General features: G+C 40.7%; 1 protein-coding gene across 1 annotated transcript in view; it reads left to right on the top strand.

Moving 5' to 3' along the window:
* The window catches only part of LOC148032278 (putative prolyl 4-hydroxylase 6), a 29,163-nt gene extending 6,380 nt beyond the window's left edge, over positions 1 to 22,783 (top strand). Inside the window, exons 4-9 of the mRNA XM_087682920.1 lie at positions 18,317 to 18,374; positions 18,496 to 18,600; positions 21,447 to 21,504; positions 21,640 to 21,815; positions 21,924 to 21,978; positions 22,051 to 22,783. Coding sequence (XP_087539046.1) covers positions 18,317 to 18,374; positions 18,496 to 18,600; positions 21,447 to 21,504; positions 21,640 to 21,815; positions 21,924 to 21,978; positions 22,051 to 22,346 — 748 coding nt within the window. The 3' untranslated portion in view covers positions 22,347 to 22,783. The remainder of the gene's footprint in view (positions 1 to 18,316; positions 18,375 to 18,495; positions 18,601 to 21,446; positions 21,505 to 21,639; positions 21,816 to 21,923; positions 21,979 to 22,050) is intronic.
* The last annotated feature ends 1,257 nt before the right edge of the window (positions 22,784 to 24,040 follow it).

Genomic DNA, 24,040 nt, shown 5'->3' with positions numbered 1-24,040 from the left:
TTTGGGGTCTTCTGACATTGGTATCAGAGCATACAGGTTTAGTCGTGTGGATTTCTGGAGCCCTTCAACGAAAAGGCAGTCGACGGATTTTCAGCAGTCCCGCTATCCATTCAGTCGACGGGTTTCATACGTCACGCAGGAAATTTCAGTCGACGGGTGTTTCTTCGTCGACCCGTCACGGATCCGTGAAGTCGCTGGTCAAAGGTGTTGGGTGACACGTCACATAAAGTTTGACGTGATGTGTATCTATGTCACGTAACTTATCGAGGGGGCAGCTACCTTTTCACGGAACGCCGTAGGCTGAAGCATGGGCCATCGAATCCTGGTTCACGCCCGTTCGTGAACACCGCTCCGTGAACACACCAACAAAACACACATTCTTCTCCTTTTTGCAGGCTGAAGCTGAAGTTATTTTCTGATGCGTGTCTGATCAGTCGACTGTGCGTTTGGAATTTTTCTTATTAGCCTCGACTGCATTTACATCACAAGTACAAGCTCAGCAGAGAGCAAGTTCAGGAAAGGGGCATTAATGGCCTGCGTGATTATTAAAGAAGGGGGCTGAATACTAGCCGTTTCTGCAAAGAAGCTCCATTTCTTGCGTGACCGATTTTGTTCGGGCGATAAAATTTGTTCCTTACTCTTCGGGTTTATTTCCAAACCAGCAACAACTGCCTGCCATTAAAATCAGGGAAGTACTTTACTTTGTATGCAAATTTCTTATCTTTGCTTTCCAATTCCAGTGTATTAATGGCAGAAAAAGGGAAAGAGAGAGTAATGGAAGGTTCTAGTTCTGGGGACCAACCTATGGTAGATCCCCATGAACCAGAAATACAAGAAGAACAGTGGGAAGAATTTTTTGCTACACGAGAGCAATTTGATGATCTTACTGCTCGTGTGCAAGCTCAGGGGGTTCAAATGGAAATTTTAACCCAAACACTCACTGAAATAAAATCTCAATTAACTTTATTGTTAGAAAGAGATAAAAATAAAATAGAAACCTCGGATGTCCCATCTTCATCGAAAGATTTAGATGTGACTATGCGAGATCCTAAGGAACCCCACCATAAATTGAGGGATAATCCAGTTTTAAAGGATATGAAACCACCTCAATTTCACGGGGAGGAAAAAGATAGAAATAAAGATACCATCTTTAATTTCCTCCAAAAATGGGAAGATTTACATAAACTAAAAAATACCCCACCACATCTCCAAGCACTGGAGGCTAGTTTAACTTTGGGGCCCAAAGCATATAAGTGGTGGCGAACTTTAAAGGAGGCAAATAAAATACCTGAAACTTGGGCTCAATTTGAATCCATCTTTTTGAAAGAATTTCTTCTTGAAAATGAAATGAAAAGAAATTGGGAAGATTGGGATTATGTCAGACAAAAGGGAAGACCCCTGCTGACATATCTGGAGGAATATCGTGAGATAATCCTCAAATTGGAAGGAATAGATGAATTTCAAAAAACAAGAGGATTCATTAGGGGACTAGATAAAGCCTGTAAAAAGGAAGTAAAAAGGAGTTTACCTAAGACGCTGGAAGAGGCAATTAAATTTGCATTAATTCATGAAGATAGTATGCGTCCAGGTACACTCACTAGTCTCACTGATACGGAGCCCAAGTCTAAGGAATTGGAAACCTCAAAATTTGTGGGCAAATTTAAAAGGAAAATGCCATTCTTTAAGGGTAAAAAACAACCTTTTGAAAAGAAACCATATGTGAGGCCAAAGTTAAGTCCTGATGACTTTGATAAGGCCAAAAAAGAAAAGTTGTGTTTCAATTGCCTATCCCCTAACCATGCTGCTTGGAATTGCCCTCACAAGAAAAAGGGGAAGATAAAAGAAAGGATAAGGACAAGGGCAAGGGAAAAGAAAAACAAATCCATGTAGTGCAGACCTTAGAATTAAAGGGGCATGAAAAGTACAAATCTTTAGAGGTCTTGCACATGGATGTACAACATAAGTGTTGTATTTCAACTTCTATGTGGCAGCCTACTTTTGGGCCACATGATTTACTTAGAGTACATGGATTGATAGCTGGAAAGAGGGTTAGAGTCATGATTGATGACTCTGCCACACATAATTTTATAAATTATGCACTTGTCAAAAAATTGAAACTTTCCCAACAAAAGAGTGGGCATCAATATGTTGTTCGTATGATGCAAGGCCAAGATAATAAAATATGGGATACAATGGTATCCAATTTGAAAATTGAGATTCAAGGATATAAAGATAAACTTGATTTCCAAATTATGAACATGGAAAGAGCTGATATTGCTCTAGGGAGGGAGTGGCTATGGGGATTGGAACCATCCTTAAAACGTAGTTATCACCATAATACACTGGAATTTGAAAGGGATAGTAAGACTTTTGTCATTCAAGGTGAACATGAAGTATCTGATAATCCTTTGTTGTGTTCTACTGAAGTTCAGAAGAAGCTGATAAAGAAGGAAGTTTGTGAGGTATATATGTTATGGTCTCTTCCTGTACAGAACACCTTTACTTTCTATAATATAAAGCAACAATTTTCTTATGTTTGTGAGTTGAATGTTAATAATGAATTAAGTAGTTTGTCAGATGATTTTAAAGACGTGTTTCCTTCTGATTTACCAAGTGGCCTTCACCAGATAGGGGTGATATAAATCATCCAATTGATATAAATAAGGATACACACCCTATTTCTAAACCACCGTATAGGTTAAGTGAAACATAGCACCAAGAAGTTGAAAGACAAATTAAGGATTACCTTGATAAAGGGTTTATTCAACCCAGTAATTCACCTTGGGCTTCACCAATTTTATTGGTAAAGAAAAAAGATGGTTCTATGCGACTTTGTGTTGACTATAGAGCACTTAATAAAATAACGGTGAAGAATAAATTTCCTATGCCCAGAATGGAAGATCTTTTTGATCAATTACAAGGGGCAAAATTCTTCACAAAGATAGATTTAAGATCAGGTTATCACCAAGTAAGAATTAAGGCACAAGATGTTCCTAAGACAGCATTTCGTACTAGATACGAGCATTATGATTTTTTGGTGATGCCTTTTGGTCTCACTAATGCACCAGCTACCTTTATGAAGCTGATGAATAGTGTTTTACGTCCCTATCTAGGACATTTTGTAGTAGTCTTCTTGGATGATACCTTGATCTTTAGTAAATCAAGAGAAGAACATTTGGAACACTTACAATTAGTATTCCAACTGTTAAGAACACATTCCCTTTATGCGAAGAAAACTAAATGTGAATTCTTTGCACAAGAGGTCAAATATCTGGGGCATATTATCTCGAAAGAGGGAATCAACATGGATCCAGAAAAAGTAAGGGCAATTATTGAATGGCCACCTCCAAGGAACCTGGAAGAGTTGCAGATCTTCCTAGGTTTATCTGGATTTTATCGTAGATTCATTCGAGATTATGCCAACATAGCTGTTCCAATGACTGACCAACTTAAAGGGAAAGGAAAAAGTTTTAATTGGGGAACAGACCAAAATGAAAGTTTTCAAAAACTTAAGGTAGCTATTGCTACAGCTCCAGTATTATTAATAGTGGATCCCAATAAACCATTTGTGGTTGAAGCTAATGCCAGTGATAAGGCAATAGGCACGGTCTTATTACAAGAAGGTCGACCAGTTGCTTTTGAAAGCAAGAAATTAGACCGTGCAAAACATAATTATTCTGTTTATGAGAGGGAGTTGTATGCAATAGTATATGCAATGAAGAAATGAAGGCACTATCTGTACGGTGCCAAACTTTTGATTTTATCGGATCATGAAAGCATTAAGTGGCTTAATGATCAACCGGATTTGCACGGGCGTAAAGCCAGATGGGCCGAACTCCTCCAAGAGTTCGACTATGAGATAAGATATAGAAAAGGAAAGTATAATATAGTAGCTGATGCACTCAGCAGAATGCCCATCATTAATGAATTGAGTTTTACTCAGTTCACTTTCAACTTGCTTGAATCTTTAAAAGGGAAATGCCAGGTTGATCCGGCATATTTCAACATATGGGAAGCAATAAAACAAGGAAATGGAGCATCAGGGGTTGCTCAAACTCGATTCAAGTGGAAGAATTTTACCATTGATAATGGTTATTTACTCTACAAGGGTAGGGTATGTGTCCCGAAAGATACAGAAATAAGGCGCCAGATACTCTTTGAGTGTCATGATACCCCTAGTGTGGGACATCCAGGAGTTAATAAGACTTATAGTCTTATTAAAAGGCAATTCTATTGGCCTGGAATGAATAAGGACGTCCTTGACTATGTGGTCAAATGTAATAAATGCCAGGTTAATAAAGCTGAAAGATTAAAAATGGGAGGACTTCTCCATCCACTAGAAATTCCTTCGGAAAAATGGGAGAGTATCTCCATGGACTTTATTGTTGCTTTACCTAGAACACATAGGGGGCATGACTTTGTGTGGGTGATTGTGGATAGGTTAACCAAAATGGCTAGGTTTATTCCAACCTCAACTGATGTTAAAATACCAGAATTGTCTAGATTGCTCATAGAGAACATATACCGATTGTATGGCCTTCCGGCAAATATAGTTTCTGATCGGGATAGAAAATTTGATAGCCATTTTTGGCGTGCGGTATTTAGGAAATTGGATACTAAACTTAGTGCGCACACAGATGGGCAAACTGAAAGGGTTAACCAAATTCTTGAAGATATGCTTAGGGCATATGTAAGTAAAAGGCAAACTAATTGGGAAGAGTATTTACCGATAGCAGAGTTTGCATATAACAGTGCCAAGCACTCTTCCATTGGATATAGTCCATTTATGTTAATGTATGGGTTTCAGCCTAGAGCTCCTTTTGTAGTAGGACTGCATAAGAAAAAGGTTCAGGCAGCTAAAGACTTTTTGGAGGATATGAATAGTATGTTAAAATTTGCTCAAGAAAATATTAAAAAGGCTCAAAATCGAGCTAGAGCATATGCAGATCCTCACCGAAGAGACATCTCCTTTGAAGAAGGAGAATTTGTCTATCTTAAGGTGCCTGAACAAACTAAAACTATAAAAAAGGGACAATGTCCAAAGCTTTCACCAAGGTATTATGGTCCTTTCATAATATTTAAAAAGGTGGGAGAATTGGCTTACAAGCTCCAACTACCTGCTGGTAGTAAAATACATCCAGTTTTTCATGTAAGTAAATTAAGGAAGAAGCTGGGTGAGTTGGATAATTTAATCTTAAATGATGACATTGAGGAGCTATTCAATGACCAATCTAATCCACATGAACCAGAAAGAATATTAAATGTTCGTAATAGACGAACGAGGAATACTATTTATCAAGAATGTTTGGTTAAGTGGAAAGATTGTTCAGAAGAAAGCTCAACATGGGAGCGAGTAAGTACTTTAAAGAAAAGGTTTCCCGATTTACAGTTCGACCTTCCAAGTATCGTTTTCGAGGACGAAACCGATTCTTAAGGGGAAGGAAATGTGACATTAAAAAGTGATATTTAATGTAACGTTAAGGTCACAAATATTGAATGTGACATTAAAGTGACATTTAATGTGACATTAAGGTAAATCTAGGGGAACACGCACGAGGATGACCGTCCGGGCTCTTGGGCGCCCGAATGGGGTTAAGGGGAGCCTAGAGAGTAAGAGAGTCCAAGAATAGTAGGACTCACCTAAAGTGGACGGCTGGCAGAGGAATCGGGGAGAGAGGTGCCAGCACTTATCTAGGCGAGGTTGGGAGGAGAAACGGATTACTCGTGCTCACAGAGGAGAACTATTTTTCTTCTGGCTTCATCGTTTTCTTTTGGGGTCTTCTGACACATTGTTATCTCCCAAGTTGACAACACCACATGCACTACCATTGTAGTCAGAAAACCACTCATGATGTGGTGTAACATGAAAAGATGCACCTAAATCAAGTATCCAAGTGTGCATGCCATCATTAGAATCTGCAATCACAATGCATGTGCACTCAGAAAAGAAGTAAGGAGTATATCATTGTCACTGTCATTCTCATGAGTGACTACATTTACCTCTATCTTCACATTGCTTTTCTTTGCAGGTGTGTCCTTTTTCTCAGCCTTGTTGTCTTTTGTGTTTTTGCTTTTGTCTTTCTCTTTCTTCAATTGAAAACAGTCCCATTTGTAGTGCCCTTTCTTGCCACAATGATGACACTCCACATTTTTGCCATGAGACTTGCTGGGTGCTCTATTTTCAGAATTGCCCTTCTGCTGAATTTTGACCTTAGTGTGCAATGCATTAGAAGACTTGTTTGTTGAAGCATGAGGACTGAGACACACAATGCTCTCTCTCTCTCTCTCTCTCTCTCTCTCTCTCGGGTGCAAAGTAGAGAGTGAGAGCACGACTCGATGTGGGTGCAATCACGAAGTGTACTGCTTTAGGTCTTTTTGATAATATATATAAAGTACATGTGTAAGGGTGTGTGCACACCCGAACATCGTAAAAGACACGGTGACTCTTTATTTCCAACTGGGTCTGAGTGGGAAGGCCCATTTGCGGATACATTATGTACATGGGAGCTTCGAAAGAAAAAAGCATCCATAGATACTCAATTAAAGCCATTGAAGTAGTTATGGGTGAAATATGGATGTACAATTTTATACGATGGATGGTTGGATATGTATTGAAGGAATGTATATAATGTTTTTATGTCTTTATGAAAAGGCACCATGTTGATTAAGGCCATTCATGCCTTTGCCTTAAGTCTTACCATCACAAGAGCTTTCATTTGGGAGCACATGTGACAAGTCATCATGGGTGTAGGTGGTGACAAATAATGGAAACAAGTGTGTGTCTATGGGACGTATGCTTGAGGAGTTTCCTAGCATAGTATAGACTTCATGTGCATCCCATTGCCTTGACTTCCTCATTGAAGATGTTGGGCCAATATCTTGGATGGACGACATCTTCAAGATGGCAATAAGTATGGTCAGATTTGTGAAGAAGAGGCCATCCATGACAAGCATGTTTCGAGCCAATAGTACACTTGAGCTATTGAACCCCTCTACCACTAGATTTGCTTATGTGTTTATTGAATTGGAGAGATTGATACGGGTCCGTCCACATTTGATACGGATCATTGCATGTTGGGAGTGGCTCACATGGAGTGATACATACCATTACTCTCGAGAAGAAATTACAAATGCTCGTTATTGATGAGTCTTCCACGTTGAAAGACCACATTCGAAGGATATGAGGGATGAGCTTACATCCCTTGACAGGATGATATGTTTAGAGGATATAGCCATGATTCTTTTGACTTAGTTGACTTCCTCATTGAAAATGTTGGGCCAATATCTTAGATGGATGATATCTTCAAGATGGCAATAAGCATGGTAATATTTGTGAAGAAGAGGCCATCCATGACAAGCATGTTTCGAGCCAATAGTACACTTGAGCTAATGAATCCCTCTACCACTAGATCTACTTATGTGTTTATGTATTGGAGAGATTGATACGGTTCCGTTCAAATTTGATACGGATCATTTCATGCTAGAAGTGGCTCATAGGGAGTGATACAGACCATTACTCTCAATAACAAATTATGAATGCTCGCTATTGATGAGTCTTCATCGTTGAAAGACCACATTTGAAGGATACAAGGGATGAGCTTGCATCCCTTGAAAGATGATATGTTTAAAGGTTATAGCCATTATTCTTTTGACTCAATTGCCATCTCCCCAGTTGGATGTCTTCTACACCAGCATTTTTACATTGATGACGTGTGAGAAGCTTCTATGTTAGGAGCTAGCCCCGCTTGTTTTGGAGCATGACGAGCGAGCCAAAGAGGTAGCCGGTGGATTCAACTCGACCAAAGCTTTTATTGTAGGTTTGAGAGGGGGGAAGAAGAAGAAAGGGAAGTGAAAGGCTAAACCATAGGAGAGTTCTAACTTCTTTAGGCTTTGATTTTGATTCAAAGAAGCCTAAATTTCCATACTATGGGAAGCGGACACATCCAGAGGAGAAATGTTGGAAGAAGTACCCTCACCTTCGTTTGAGAGCGAAGGATGGTTGGAGCTAAATCATTTGAGCATTTCTCTACCTCTAGACGAGTTGTTACCCATGAGTCCGTATTCCTCATATCCACGTGTTGAAGGAGTCTTTTTCAGTGGTTGACTCGTCTTTAGAGAACCCTTGGCTCGTTGACAGTGGTGCCTCGAGCCATAAGACTCCATGAGCAGATCTCTGTTTCACACAAAAGTCCATTTTTTCTCCTTCTATCCCTTTGTATATTCACTATATTTGGACATTTTATCCTTTTCCCATGAGCAGTGGACATTATCTTGGGCATTCACTTATCCTTGACACTTTTGGCCCTAACCATTTATAACCTTTGCAAAATACATGGTCACCGACTTGACATGTATATCATATGTAAACTCTATCTTACACTTGACGAGTCTTTGATATATCCCAAACTATCACTCATACTCCTATAAAGTCTTTAAGTTATAATCAACTTTCATTTTTCTTACCAAACATTGGTTACGACACACCATAGAAGTGGAAAATGCCTTGAAACGCTCCTTTATAGGACCTGAAACACCGCAACGTACGGAGGACGATTGGAAATGTGTTTCCCTATCTAAAATATTTTCCCTTTAGGGAAATGGTTGCCACGTGGTGTTTCCCCTTGGAGAAATGTTTTAGTTTGTCTCTCCCAACAAGCTTGAAACGTTTTCAGCAAAATGTAGTATATTCTTTACGCTTTAAATGTAACATTATTAATCGTCGTGTCCTTTATGCTTTAAACCTACGTTTAAAGCATTATTAATCCCATGTTCTTTGTGCTTTTTGATTGTCATGCAAGTGTTATTAATGTTTTATTGTTAAATGTCTGATGTTTTAATGTAGCCTTTTCTTTAAAACTCGTAACATGTAATATTTAATATTTAAATATTAAATGTTTCATTAACTAAGCTTAAATCGTTATATATTTAATGTTTATTTGCCTACAACACAATTGAAGACTATGACATGGATGAGAAAGAGGGAGTTATCAGCATATTAATTGTGTGCCAAAATCCTTGTATACATCAGAAAGCTCCTTTGAGCTTATTCCTTTTATAGAACTCTTTTAAAGCTTGGAAATTAGAAAGCTTTGATTTTGAGTATAAAACTTGTATTCTGAGTTTTAGCTTATAAGCACCTAGACTCTAAGCTTGTCCCCCCCCCCCCCCCCCCCCCCGGGCGCTTGACTGGACAACGTGGTGTTTCTGTTTCCCCCTCCTCGAAATTTGACGTTTCCGTTTCCCCATTTCCCTCAACTATGTGACATACATATGAAATTATAGTATTTCTATATAATCTGTAAGTTTTATTAAATGGATATGCTGTGTCACGAGAATGAGGACATTGTGAGCTTGATATGTCTGTTATGTGCTTTGATGGAGGAGGCAACTCATTCTAGAGCATGCATTTCTTCTTCCAGTCAAGTTATGTGTGGATTTCCTGCCTTTCTAATGAGTTTTCAGCCCCCGCTAGTGTGTGCCTGCCTTCGGACTGCCCAGGATGCCATGTCACTATTTGCCAGATTTTTCTATGCAATCAAACTGCATTTATTGCAGCCCCATGGTATTATTCAGCAGGTCGGTCAGATTTAGAGCCATTTATGGCAGGTCTTCAGGTATTTATAGCTGACCCTTCTCACTTGGCACTCTCATCTTCTTCTGTTCCTTGCTAGGTGCTCCATTGGGTGGCTGTAGTCTTCTCCGTCTCTGGTATGGATAGCAGGCTGGATATTCACTATCACCGTCATCGTCACAATTGATGCTGCTGTCATTATTTCAGCCTGATCCAGTGCCCTCATGGATGCCTTGGGTTGCGTGCATGGATTGATCAGTCTTTTCCTTTGTGTTTGGCATTCTTTTCAGCCAGTGCAGATTTCTTTCTTCATCTCTTGCCGTTGTTTGTCTTTCTGTTTCTCTCTCTCTCTCTCTCTCTCTCTCTCTCTATGTTCTTGGTTCTCTTCCGTCGTGCACTCACGTGGTAACATTGCCGAAGAGAGTACATGGAGTTACCCCTTCGAGAGGAGACCCCCCAGGATGAAAACACAAATTTTCAGCCATCCATTGTTTGCTGAAAGTAGAGATTTTATGTGTCTTACTCATCCATAAGACACATGTAGACCATCTACAGTGCTATTGCAGAGGTGTAGCTAATCTCCACCATTTAGGACCATCTATAGCAAAACACAAATTTTTGTGGGTGTTTGTAGGTGTTGAAGATGTCTTATCACCAATTCAATGGCTTTGATGACTCTGATGAGACCTATCATCATTTCTTTGATAGGTAGTGTGATCATTGTGAAGATCGGAGGTCCCAATCCCATTCTGTACGGGAACCCTCTCCTCACTGGTCACATAGATCGGAGTAGTCCTCTCCTCCCCCCTCTCTCCATGTCTCCCATGTTAGCTGATTAGTTAGCTTAGGTGTGAGTCTATGTTGCAGAGGTTGTGGCATTTCGTGTAGTATTTTTTTTGGCATTTTTTGGTGCCCTTTTTAGGGTTGGGGAGCATTTAATGCTAGCCGACTGCAGCTCCCCCCATTTTATGCCTATATATTGTTGGGCTTCTCCTCCTCTTTGAGTACTTCAGTCATCACTAGTGGATTCTTTAGGGGAGAGAGGAGCTGGTGCTAGGGTACCCACACAGCCAATGATTCACTGTTGTATGCTGCTGTCTCGTGTTCGATATGGATTCTGTTTCCCGGGCATACATCTGAGTTCTCATCTGTATTTGTGTTCATTCATTCATTCTTTCTCTTGTCTTGTGTTTCAACAGTTTATTTCAGCATGTTGTTTATGCTTCCATTGCTGCATCACTTCTGACATGGTATCAAATTTCAGGATTTGTGTTTTCTTGCTGATTTCAGGACTGTTTTCCCTCTTGCTGATTAGGTAGCTGTTGCTCCAATCAGCTGACTAGTTTTGCCTACGTTTTTTGCTGACGTTAGTATCCGTACAGCTTGCGCATCCATTTCAGCCTATGTTTTGGTGTTTCTACATCTCCTCGTGGCTGGGTGCTTACATCATCAGGTCGGTTTTGCTGTTTTTGATAGTTTTTGGCTGATTTCTTGCCTTTTTATAGTACTTTTTGTCTTATTTTGATCAGATTTTGGGCTATACTGCATGTGAACTCTTGCTTTTTGCAGTCTCTGCTCGTGGTTTGGCTGTGTTCCCTCTCGCAATCCCTTCTTTTCTCTACTTCTTTTCTAAATCCTTTCCAGATAGCTCCTCCATGCACATCCATTGATGACAAGCTCCATGGACTTGATTATTACACGTGGAGTGCAGTGATGAAGGCTTGGTTTATTCAAAAGCAGTTATGGTACGTGGTTGGCGGAGCTATGGCACGTCCTCAACAACCTTCTCCTGTTCCTTTTGATTTTGATAAAGACAACCATGATGAGGTAGTGCCTACATGGGATTCGGATGATGCCCGTGCTTATTTAGCCTTACTTCGGTGTATTTCCAAAGAAGTCCTACCGATGGTCACCTCCTGTCCGACAGCTTCAGACGTATGGTTGAAGTTACAGTTTCACCATGAGGGCCATTACTCTCTATGGCCAGCTCTAGCAATTGAAGTTTGAATCCAAAGATACGATTCAATCCTTCCTACTGCATGTTACCCAACTCCAGAACCAGCTTCACACTATGCAGTCTGCCTTATCAGAGGCACATCTTGTTGGTATGGTAATCTACAAGCTTCCTTGGGAGTTTGGAGTGGTGAATGCTTTACGAGCGCAGACATCTACGACTCCTGTCAATTTTCTTCACGTCCTCTATGCTACTTGGGCATGAGGCTACTTTGCGACTATAGGGAGGCTTCCATCACATTATGGAGGTTCAAGTGAGGCTCTTGCAGCTTTAGAGAGGGGTTTGAAGATGAAGAAGTCGAAGGCCTAGTGTTACCAGTGTGGCAAGAAGGGTCATTTAAGGAAGGACTGCAAAGAGTTAGCGGCTTCTAGGAAGAAACGGGAGCAGAAGACGAAGTGGAATGTGGACTCCTCCAACGAGTTATCTTTTGCCTCAGATTTTGATTCCGATCCTCCGGCCAAGGCGAAGTCCAAGGTACGGAAGGGATCCTCTTCTTTGGATTGTGGGAAGGGCTTGGTGGCTCCTTTCTTAGTTGCTTTCTAGTGGTGGTGATGAGGACATTCCTCATGACTCTCCAGTGTCAGAGAGGGAGTGTGAGAGGGTAGTGAGATGGGGCAGGTGTGCCTCATCTATATGTCTATATAGATGCACAGGATCCAAAGAGGGACATCCCTGATGCATCGACCGAAGTTTGGCAGGTACAAATCCTGGAGCTGGGATTGACATCCAGGTTCATGATGGGCTGGTTCCTTGACAGAGAGCGGGAGGCTTTTGTTTGGAGCTCACACGAGGGAACCCTTTGGCAGTTTTGGCCGAAGGCGAGGATTCCATGGTCACATGTTCAAAGACATATTTGGCAGATTGGTCTTGTATGTCCTGAGTGACATAGGTGACATAACACAGAGAGTTGCTATGATTCTTCTCTATTTTTAGGCGGTGCTGTTATGATCGACATCGACGTCAAATACTCTCCGAGGCATCTTGGTGGTGGGTTGGCCACTCACACTGCTTGGATATCCATGGTTCTTCTGGTGGTTCTATGTTGTATAGTTTATGATACCCCATCATTGTACTATTGTATTGTATCAGATCACCCCCGATTTGAGAGAGGGTGTTAGCAGATTAGTCAGCTCAGGTGTGAGTCTGTGCTGTAGAGGTTGTGGCATTTCATGTAGTATTTTTCTGGCATTTTTTGGTGCCCTTTTTAGGGTTGGGGAGCATTTAATGTTGGCTGACTGCATTTATTGCTCCCCCCATTTTATGCCTATATATTGTTGGGCTCCTCCTTCTCTTTGAGTGCTTAAGTCATCACTTGTGAATTCTTTAGGGGGGAGAGGAGTCGGTGCCAGGGTGCCCACACAGCCAGTGATTCACTGTTGTATGCTGCTGTCTCGTGTTCGATATGGATTCCGTTTCTCGGTCATACATTTGAGTTCTCATCTGTATTTGTGTTCATTCATTCATCCTTTCTCTTGTCTTGTGTTTCAGCAGTTTATTTCAGCATGTTGTTTATGCTTCCATTACTACATCACTTCTAACATCCCACATGGCCCATCCTTATGGCCCTAGGATGCTTATGATGGCACTGTTAGTGTAGGTGCTTGTTTTTCCTTCTCTTCCCAAAGAAGACTGTTTGGACGGATCAAATTATTCACTTTGGTCGTGTAAGGTGGAATGTATTCTTGACACCTTCGATCTTTGGGAGTTTGCTACCCACCCTATTTTCCATTTCGTGGAGGATCCTCGTGTGGGATCCACGATGGGTCGTGCGGCCCTATGGAATTGGCTTAATTCTCGAGCTTGATCTTCTCTCTTTATGAGTATACATGATTCTATCCTGGTGCATGTGTGTAGGTTGTGACGGGCAACGAAAGTTTGGACAAAGCTTACTTCTTTGTACCATTCGAAGACGTTTGCCCATCGAATTACTCTTGATAAGAAATTGTGGATACTTGCTATTGATGGCTCTTCTCCCATGAAGGATCACATCAACAGGTTGGAGGATATGAGGGATGAGCTTTCGTCTCTTGGTAGGATCATCTCTTTGGAGGATATGGCCATGATTCTTTTGATGCAGCTGTCCTCTCCAAAATACAATGTTTTCTACACCAGCCTTCTTACATTGAGGACGTGTGAGACTCTTCTATGGGAGGAGTTTGTCTCGCTTGTCTTGGAGCATAATGAGCATTTGAAGGAGGTAGCTAGTGGATCTAGCTCCATGAAAGCTTTTATTGCAAGTACGGGAGGGGGGAACAAGAAGGAGAAAACTAAGACAAGCCCAAGGAGACACAAGAGCATTGTTTAGGCTTTGACATATATTCAATGAAGCCTCGATATCCACACTGTGGGAAGGGAACACATCCCAAGGAGATGCGTCGGAAGAAGTATCCTCACCTTTGTTTGGGAGCAAAGGATGGAACTACATCATCCGGGCCTTCCTCTACATCTACACTAGTTGTTACCCATGAGTCCGTGTTTCTTCATATCCATGTGTAGGAGGAGCATTCTTCAATGGTTGACTCGTCTTTAGAACGCCCTTGGCTCATAGATAGTGGTGCTTCGAGTCATATGACTCCACAAGGAGATATGCTAAGGATTTTCATCCATTTGAGGGTCTTGTCACTATCGGTGACATTTGTTCGGTGTTTATTTAGTGGTGTTTGCACTTCGCTGTTATTGCTAGGTCGTTCCTCTAACTTCATTTTGGAAGTTCTATATGTTCCAAACTTGGGCTTTCCACTCCTCTTAGTTTTTGGCTTGACTAGACTTGGTACCTGGGTTGTCTTGATTGAGCAGGCTGTGCTTATTGAGGATTCTACTTTCCATAGCTGTTTTAGCACAACAGGTTGGTAGGAGAGCAGGCTTTATTGGCTGCATTTCCCTCTTTTATGCAGGGTCTTCCATGATAGTTATCTATTATTCCACCCGTTCTTGCTTGTGCATTGTCTATTCCACAAGTTCCTTCCCATCCCACCCTCTCCTCCGGTGCTTCCCTCATACCCCCAATCCCTTTTAGAGGGGAACAATCTTGGTAATGTGGCAATGGATTTCTTGGCCCCTAGTGTTTTAGAGGGGGGGGGGGGGGGGTTTTCCTAGGATCATGAGGAGCTTCTTCATCAGCGGTCTACATTGATAGACTTCATCGACATTGGCATTCTTCTTGCCATCTTAGGATCCGTTTCTTCTTTGGCCTTTAGCCCCATCCAGGGTCTGAGAGGGGGTGTTAGCAATCATGTTCGCCATGCTTGGTCAGCCTTAGTCTAAATTAGATAGGGACATTAGGAGCTTTGACATGTCTATTATGTGCTTTGATGGAGGAGGCACCTCATTCTAGAGCATACATTTCTTCTTCCAGTCAAGTTTTGTGTGGATTTCCTGCATTTCCAATAAGTTTCCACCCTTGCCAGTGCTTGCGTGCCTCTGGATTGCCCAAGATGCCACATCGCAGGTCAGCCAGATTTGGAGGCACCCAGCTATTTATAGCTCACCCTCCTCGCTTGGCATTCACATCTTCTTTTGTTCCTTGGCGGGTGCTCCATCAGGTGGCAGCAGTCTTCCCCGTCACCGGTGTGGACAGCAGGCTGGATATTCACTGTCTCTGTCACTGTCATTGTCACCGTCATTGTCAGTGCTGGTCTCATCATTTCAGCCTGATCCGGTGCCCTCATTGACGCCTTGGGCTTGATGCAGGGACTAATCAGTCTCCTTTGTATTCAGCATTCTTTTCAGTCAGTGCAGATTTCTTCATCTTTCTCTCTCTCTCTCTCTCTCTCTCTCTCCGTGTTCGTGGTTCTCTTCCGTTACACACACTCACAGTATCATCTTTCCCACTCGTTCATATTCAGCATTTATTCTTTCATTAGATCCTTTTTCTCCCCTTTTCGCATTTTTGTGTTTTTGTTCGAGTTATTGTGCTTTAGCCTTGTGTTTTCTCAAGCAAATCGTAGCATTTCTCACAAGGATCTCCAAGCTAGGGCCCTCTTTGAGTTTGTTACAAGTCTTTTGGCTTGGACAGCTTTCTTGAAAGCCACTAGTGGCAACTTCAAATTTGATCTTTGCCCATTGGTTGATTGGGCAGCATAAATTTTCCGTCTTGTAAAATATCATAAGATGCAAGCAAGTGAACATGAGGATTCACTCCATTATGATGGTGGAACATGTGTGGACTGAGTGGTTTGAGGCTGCTAGACTTGCTGCCATATGCATAATCTAGAACATCATCTTTGACACTGGGAACACTTAATGGATCATATAGTTTCTATATAGTTTCTATATTACCCTTGGTATCCGTACACTACAACTTCCTAATGGTGGTAGTGACCACAAGACTTCTTCACTAATTTATGGAGTGCCTTTTACAAGTGATCTCATAGTGTGGGTAGTTAGCCTTGCATCACATCCAATCACATTTTCATAGATCAATTCATATAGAATCACAAACTTATCTATCTTAGGGGAACACTCTTGTGTGGAGTTTCTTTTATATTTGTGAACATTGATGGAGATGGTCTTGGTTTTGAATTTTTATAAATTTATCCATTGTGTTATACACATCCTACATTCAACATGGAGGATTGAGCTCCAAAGTTCCAATCATGTGTTTTTGAGTGGATAAAATGAGTACATCGAAAGGTTTTGTATTGATGGGATGATGCGAAGTCAGCTTGAGGACCTCGTAGAGCATTGTAGAAATTCCTCATCAAATTGCATGCAATCCAAAGACGATGACTTTCATGTCCCTTGGTTGGAGAAGCTTGGTTTATTGTGCTGCAAACATAAGCCTTCAAAGTCCTTTCACAAGAGGCAAGCTCCTTCATGAGAGATTGTATAGTATTATTGTTGATATCCGCATAAAAATACCAAAACTGGCAAGTTGTCTACGATTATAATCACATAATCACATAATCACATTTGTTAAGTGAAAGATATATTTAGATTTTATCCAAGGTTTGGCTCCAAAATTGTTTTTCTGGCTAGTACCAACCAACTTGTAAAGTTGGTGTGTGTCAATGCAAGCTTTTAAATCTGAGAGATAATTGGGGTTTGGACAATATGAGACTAGTGAGTTGTATACTCAAGCTGGTGGATTACATAAAGATTGTTGTAATGGCTGCTGATGTGATACAATGACAGCTCCCAATGGCTGAGGATGATGTCTATGATGTTATTTGGGGGATATGACAACATTTAGGTGCCAAATATGCTCTTCTACTCGTTGTGTAGCTTGTGTGCATGAGGCACTGATTGTAGACACGTCTAGAGCAAGAGCATGCCAAGGAGCCTATATGGATGTAGAGTTGATGTAGAGAGTTGGATCCTTTACAATCTAGGTTAACTCTCAGTTGCTCACAATGACTAGGTTAGGTTTTCATTGGACAACTGATTTCAGTATCATTTTGAAAAATTGTATACATAAAGCTCTTCGTATTGGTGATGTGTAGATCTTAACTTATCACAGTGAGTCTTTCTGGATGTTTAGCCTCGAACTTTTTACGATAGTGGTTCGCTTTGTGATTTAAGAGTATAGATTTTCTAGTGCTACAGGTTGCCTTCTCATCTGGGTTTGCATCTCAGTTTCAACCTCCAGGCTTCCTTTTGGAGAGCACTAAATCAAAGTGTCGTGCAGATTTTCTAGCTGCAGTTTGGCTTTTGGGGATTCTTGAAAGTAGTAGACTCAGCAGCTCTTGCTTATTGCCATTTGGTGATGTTACCAGGGGAGAGCCATGGTGCTATGTCTGCTTGGCAGCCTCTCCACATAGTCAGCAAATTGAAAAGATTTTCATGAGAGATGACTAATTGCTTACTCTTATTGTGGAACTGCTTCTCATTCTTCCATGTACTAGTGTGCAATGTGCATAGCTTGGGTGCTCTTGTTACTGTGTTCTAGATACACAGATTGAGGACCCTCTTTAATGTGGGCTACCTCTCTTGTTTTACTCATCATTGTATTTTGTAGACTCTCCCTTCTTTAGTTCGTTTCTCCAGAGATTTAATAGTGGGCCAGACTGATGGCAGTCAGAGAACCAGTGGCATAAAGAAGTCATCAAGGCTTTAATGCCAGTGTTCCTTTGTTGCTAAGACACATTTTGTCAAGCTTTGTAAGGAGCACTAACTTCCACATAGCCCAAAAGCAAAGTTTGATGCTTCAGTTTCATGCCTTGAACTTGATCGAAAACTAGTCTTGGGAGATTTTTTTTCCCTTGAGATTGTGGCTATCGATTTTAGTTTGTCAGACAGCTTTTTGGCCACACTGTAATGGGGATAGTGACTAGCAGTTGATCATTTTCAGACTTGTGCATGGCATAATATGCAGTTGGCCTGCTTGTAGGTCATTAATTGTCGTCAGTTGTCTATGATTTCAAGCCAGCCCATAGTAGATCTTTGATAATGTAGGGTTATAAACTGTAATTACCTCAGTTTCAGAATGAATTTCAGAGACTCTCCCCCTTCCTCTCTTCCGTGTGTTCATGTCAAGTTGAAGCAGCAAGTCAATCTTTCACACACAACACATAGATGGTTGAGCTATAGAGAGCATTCGTTCTATTCAACTTCTATATTGCGGATTTGTGGTGTTTCTATCTTCCAGTGCACCGCCTGGCCTAACTTCCTCTCTGTAATTGTGAAAGTATTTTGTGGAGTTTTGGATGGCATATGCTAATGCTTTTCAGGTTTATGTGAGCACCTTCCTAAATTGGGATTTATTCATTATGGTTTCTTTGTTATAAATTTAGGGCATTTTTGTATGAAGGGTTCTTGTCTGAGGAAGAGTGCGACCATCTTAAAGAGCTGGTATAATTCCATTTTTTGGCATGCTTGTTTCTGAAAATTGATTGCTATTCTTTTAAACCTTTAAAATAAGTTGCTCTGAAATTGGTTCAACAGTCATTTCAAATAGTTTCGTCTTTGGTAGGCAAGAAGCAAGCTAGAGAAATCAATGGTGGCTGATAATGAGTCTGGAAAGAGTGTTCTCAGTGAGATCCGTACCAGCTCAGGGATGTTTATCGACAAAGGGCATGTAAACTTTTCTCCCTCTATTTTATTAGTTTCAAGAAGAATAACAAGGTGTCTAGCCTTATAGCTAAGAAGATCCTTATTTTGGACTTAGAACAGATGTTGTATACAGCACAAGCTTTTTCAAAATAAATTTTCTAATGCATGCGAGTTGAAAGTTGTAAGCAGATGATTGTGTCTAATGAATATTCACTTGATGCCCACTTAGGGCGTGTCTGTTCATGATTCCCTTAATGAGCAGGAGATAGTAGGTGAAAGGCATGACATCCAGGTCAGTCAATTGGCTGACATTGTCATCTATACTACAGTTAGGCACTGGTCATTAAGCTTCTCAATAAGTAATCTTTTTGCAAGTTTTCAGTTTGTCTTTCTGCAGTATGAAGGCAAGGATGTAATCCTTGTGAAACCTGCAAACAAAACAGTTTGCAATATACTCCACCAACAGTATTCTGCCTTTGCAGGCAGTAGGATTTCTAATAATTGCTATGTTGTATTTTCACACATGCACCCTGCAGTCGGTTACGCACCCTGCAGTCGGTTGCGTAACATCAGATGACATAGGATTTTTGAAGTTATGTAAAGCAGTCCCTAGATTACAAAGTTAATTTGCACAGAAAGTATTACAGCACTGTTGCCATTGATGGGCAGTTGAATGATAGGAAACTCGACGAGTCAGTCAAGTAATATAGCCAGCTTTACTCAGACTGGTATTATTCAAACTGACTGATGCTACCACACACACACACACACACATCTTCAACCCTGCAGAGTAGACATTTGTCCAACTTAATCAGTTTGAATAGGACAGGATCCACTGGATGTTTATGGAGTATGGAAACCAAAGAAGATAAAGCAGGTTTTTCAGAAGGCATTGAAAGGTACATGCCATGTCATTGATATCCTATGAAAGGGAGGTGTGGGTAGCATTAGATAGATTGCCAATGATCTAGAGGAGCTTTTAAGCATGCCATTATTAGGGACTTCAAAGGTCATAAGTGAAAACATTTAATTTGTTTCATTTCATCAATCATGAATGATCATGGATTAAAGCTGAAAGACAAATAGCCTCAACTTCTTCTACTCTATATCAATTTACAACATCCCAGGATCCAGGTCAAAATAAGTATGAAATCTTGAGATTCTAGTTGCTTGTTTATGGTGTTGTAAGGAATTTCTCCAGCCATCTCAGCTGGGAAAGTTCTGTCACCCTGAAACAGAGTAGCCTGCAAACCCAAAAATGGATGTTTCACCTCCTAGGGCCCCTGAAATGTCCAATGCACTTACTATGATTCCGTGCATCTCCTAGGGGCCATCAATTCCACTACCAGTGGAAAAAATGCTAGCTGCATTTATGATCAACTAGCTGTGCAAGTCTGTGTATGCATTTTGTACATGTTGTCTTGTTTGAGACATCATCGAGCCATGTGTTTTGCGTTTTTAGATGTGCAGGCTGCTGTGTTTGCTGCTGGTAATAAGTGCAATGCTGAGTTTGTGCCTCTTTGTGCTGAGCCAAGCCCAATTCCCTTTTAGCAGTAGGTTGAGGCATGCAACTTTGGTTGCATTCTGACAAGCTTGGGTGTTGTCTTTCAATTCATTTATTTGCTGCCTATGCCTTTGTTACCAAATGTCTCGGCTTCCTGTGTGTGATTTGTGCAATCAGCTTGTCTTTCAATTCGTTACTTCTTTGCTTATACAAATGTATGCCAAGGGGCACATATATGTTTCATCATACATACTCATCCTTCATTCTTAATTGGCACTTACTTCCTTGGTGCTTTCCTGTTATCTAATTGGGAAATTTTTGTACATCATTTATTTTAATTGAGTTGCTCTTCCTTTGTCCTACATTCTCTTTGGGTGCTTATCAAGGTCTTGTTTGCTAACTATTGTGCATGTTGTTTTGATGATGCTATAACTCTTTCCCTCTTCTCCTCTCCCTTTCTCTGTTGAGCCAGTATGCTTCCAACATGGTAGGCTCTTGATCCTATGGCAAGGTTGGAGTGAAGAGGTAAGTGTTTTGGCTTCATCATTCATCATTTCCAAGTCTTCGTGTTCCCTATTAATCTTGTTGTAGGTTACGTTTGCATGCTGCATATTGAGTCTAGATGGATTTTCATTGTACTTGGGCATTTGTCATTCTGGGCTATACCTTTGTTTGGACTTTCTGGGTGTAGGAATCATTACTAAAGGCTAGATCAATGTGCTTGGTATTACATTATGACCCCACATTTGGTAGTTAATTCTGTCCATCTGGGTAGCGCTGAGCCCCTTTGTATTTCTCCAGGCTATAGAAATTTGCTCTAGGCTAAGTTAATTGCATGAGGGTATAAAGCAATAAGCTCACTCATCAAGGCATTTATTGCCTTGAAGAATGAGCCCTGTCTTGGGCCTGGTCTAGAGGGGATCTCTTTTGGTGATCTTTCTGGCCTATCTCAACTTTTTTGTTGTGATTGTTCATTTATGGTGTTTTGTTCTTTTTTGAGATTTTTCTATTTTTAAAATACTATTGAAAGTATAGAGACTAGAAATATAGAAGAAATCATACATTTCTATCTTGAAGAAAATGGAGAGGTATGACAACAGAGAGGTGCATACAAAATGGGCGAGCTCTACAGATTTGCTTCCTATGCCAACCTGCTTGGTAATGGGTTACACTATTTTGTGCTCTTTGCTTGGTCCTCATCTTTAAGTCTGATTTGTATGAGTTAAGTTCCAGTATATCAATGGTCTATGACACAACTTCTGATCATGTTCATAATTGGTAATTTTATCCATGATGTCTCGTACTGATGATAATTCTCAACTTCCCCATATTTTGCACTCTTTACACTGCAAATTTCCTTACTGTAGGATGAGATTGTCAGACGGATTGAGGATAAAATTGCCACTTGGACCTTTTTACCCAAGGGTAAAGTTTAACTCTTAAGTCTTTTGCTTATTAGGTTTTTATGAACGTCGACTTGATTCTACTTCGTGTGGTAAACAAGCCTTTCTTCTGATTCTTTTGAAGTTCCTATGGTGTTCTTTGTGGCTGAACCTACAGAGAATGGAGAAGCTCTTCAAGTTCTGAGATATGAACATGGGGAGAAATATGAGCCTCACTTTGACTTTTTCCATGACAAGCACAATCAAGCACTTGGGGGTCATCGGATTGCAACCGTTCTCATGTACCTTTCAAATGTTGGTAGAGGAGGAGAGACAGTATTTCCTAACTGCCCAGTAAGGTTTTTATGTTTCCTTTTGGGAATAATTGATGGTTTGTTCATTTCTCAACTTTTATCCTTTCCTATGTACGAACATGTTACCCTCTTCTTTTTGAGTTAGCAGGATTTGCGCATTAAAGATGATTCATGGTCAGATTGCGCCAAAAAAGGGCTATCAGGTAGTTTATGTGATGCACACTTTGTTCTCATTTTCTAGGAATTTGTGCTAACTTGGTACTCTTTTTGGACAGTGAAACCAAGAAAAGGGGATGCTCTTCTGTTTTTTAGTCTCAACACAGAAGCTGTTCCAGATATCACAAGTCTCCATGGTAGTTGTCCTGTAATTGAAGGGGAAAAATGGTCTGCAACTAAATGGATCCATGTGGCATCTTTTGACAGGCCAAAATCAAATTCCAGTGCCTGTACAGATGAGAATGAACGTTGTGCCGAATGGATGTCCATAGGGGAGTGCAAGAAGAATCCTTCTTACATGGTTGGAAGTGCTGAGTATCCAGGTTATTGTAGAAAAAGTTGCAAAGTTTGCTGATTGTTATCTTATTCTAAGCAACAGATTTGCTTGGACAATTTTAGATATAATAGTAGCAGTTTCTCTTTTTCCCGTGAGCCATTCACTGTATGCCAGAATGTATTTGGCAAAGTAAACTCTTTCATGGGACTTTGTCTTTATTGATCTGTTGTATAATTTGATATCAAGGCTGTAAATTGGTGGGTCCATACGTTCCATACAGCAGTTGGGGTGCCCTGTGATGATGAGCCAGTACTGTACACCATCTCTCTGGCCAGCAGTTGGGTGCCCTGTGATGGTGAACTGGTACTGAACAGCATCCTTCTGACCACTTCCCACATACGTTTTGTTATAATGATAATATCCAGCTTCAAAATGTGGGGTGGTTGCTACACTTCTCCTTGTCATAATGTGGTAAATGTGTACTGAATTGGGAAGCATTCAGTAAGGATTTCATCTTGTGTTAGAGTCTCCTCTCTGTTTCATTCATCTGTTCAATGGTTCTGCCAATTTCAGTCCTGGATCTTTTACCAATGTCTTCAATATTAAATCTTTCAATGGAGTGTTTACAGACATGCATGAAGAAGCTTACAAGCTCTTGATTGCGAAGTCCTGATTGCATGGTTGTAAGGCTTTTTGTTCTTTTGAAAGCTACCTGCTTCAACAGAGGATGTATCAAAAGTGCTGGAGCGTTCTGGCAACTTGTGACACAGGGCTACGAGCAAAACGACTTAAAGTTTTTCTGAGACAATCTCAGCACCATCTTGTAAGTATAGTGGGTGCTCATATAATGCAGTGATTCTCCTTAGCGTTGTGCTATGTATGGTAACTCTTTAAGCTTGTTCTAACACTATGGAAAAGTAGCAGTATGCCTTATTACTTGTTAGTGGGTAGCCGGGTAAAATTGGCTGAGACAATCCAGGTAAGGGTTTTGTATTTGCATTGGATATTATCTACAACTGAACAAGGGACTTTTTGTATGTGGTATCAAACTGTACTTACTTTCTAGTTTATACAATAGGAGCACATGTTACCATTTTGAAAGGATGCTTGCAAAACTTTTTATTTGGTTAGCATAACATGAGTATTTAAATAGCTACAGCATTATCACTAATGTACACACATGATCTGTCGTAGCTCGGGGAACTCGGAGATTGTTGACCTCGAATACCAAAGTCAAGCCTTGCTGCTTGTGTCACTTGGTCATATAATCACACTAATTGGTCTATCATGTATGTAGCAATCAATTTTGTTGTTCATTGTCCATAGTACGAGTGTTTTCACGTTCGTTTTCCTTTCATAGTAATCAAGAGTATGTTGGCCAAAGAAAATTCAATGGCGATAGTTGACACAAAACATGAGCCAACAAATGAAAGATATAGTGCCACCACTAGGTAATATCTTGGAATAGCCACTCAAAATCAGCAGTAGGAGAGTTGCAGTTAGAGATACGGGGAGCAATAGAGTAGTGCAAGAGCTATCCAAGTCACAATGCAAAAGTTCAGTTTTTCCACTCAATGTGGTTATTGATAGAGGGTGACAATAGTTGCTATAGGAGTTGCTTTCTTAATCGTGGCACAATTTGAGTTTGTTGTTGGTGCTTTCCCAGCAATAGCCTTGCTTTTGGCTATGTAAACCATTTGCACATGCCCTAGATGTGGAGGGCCTTGAGGATTTGCCCAAGCCCTAGATGTGGAGGGTCTTGAGGACGAGTC

The sequence above is a fragment of the Lygodium microphyllum genome, chromosome 8, assembly GCF_053477565.2.
Source record: "Lygodium microphyllum isolate KBCC chromosome 8, Lygodium_microphyllum_v1.1.10, whole genome shotgun sequence".
Classification (NCBI taxonomy): domain Eukaryota; kingdom Viridiplantae; phylum Streptophyta; class Polypodiopsida; order Schizaeales; family Lygodiaceae; genus Lygodium; species Lygodium microphyllum.
This window is presented reverse-complemented; position numbering and strand designations above follow the sequence as displayed.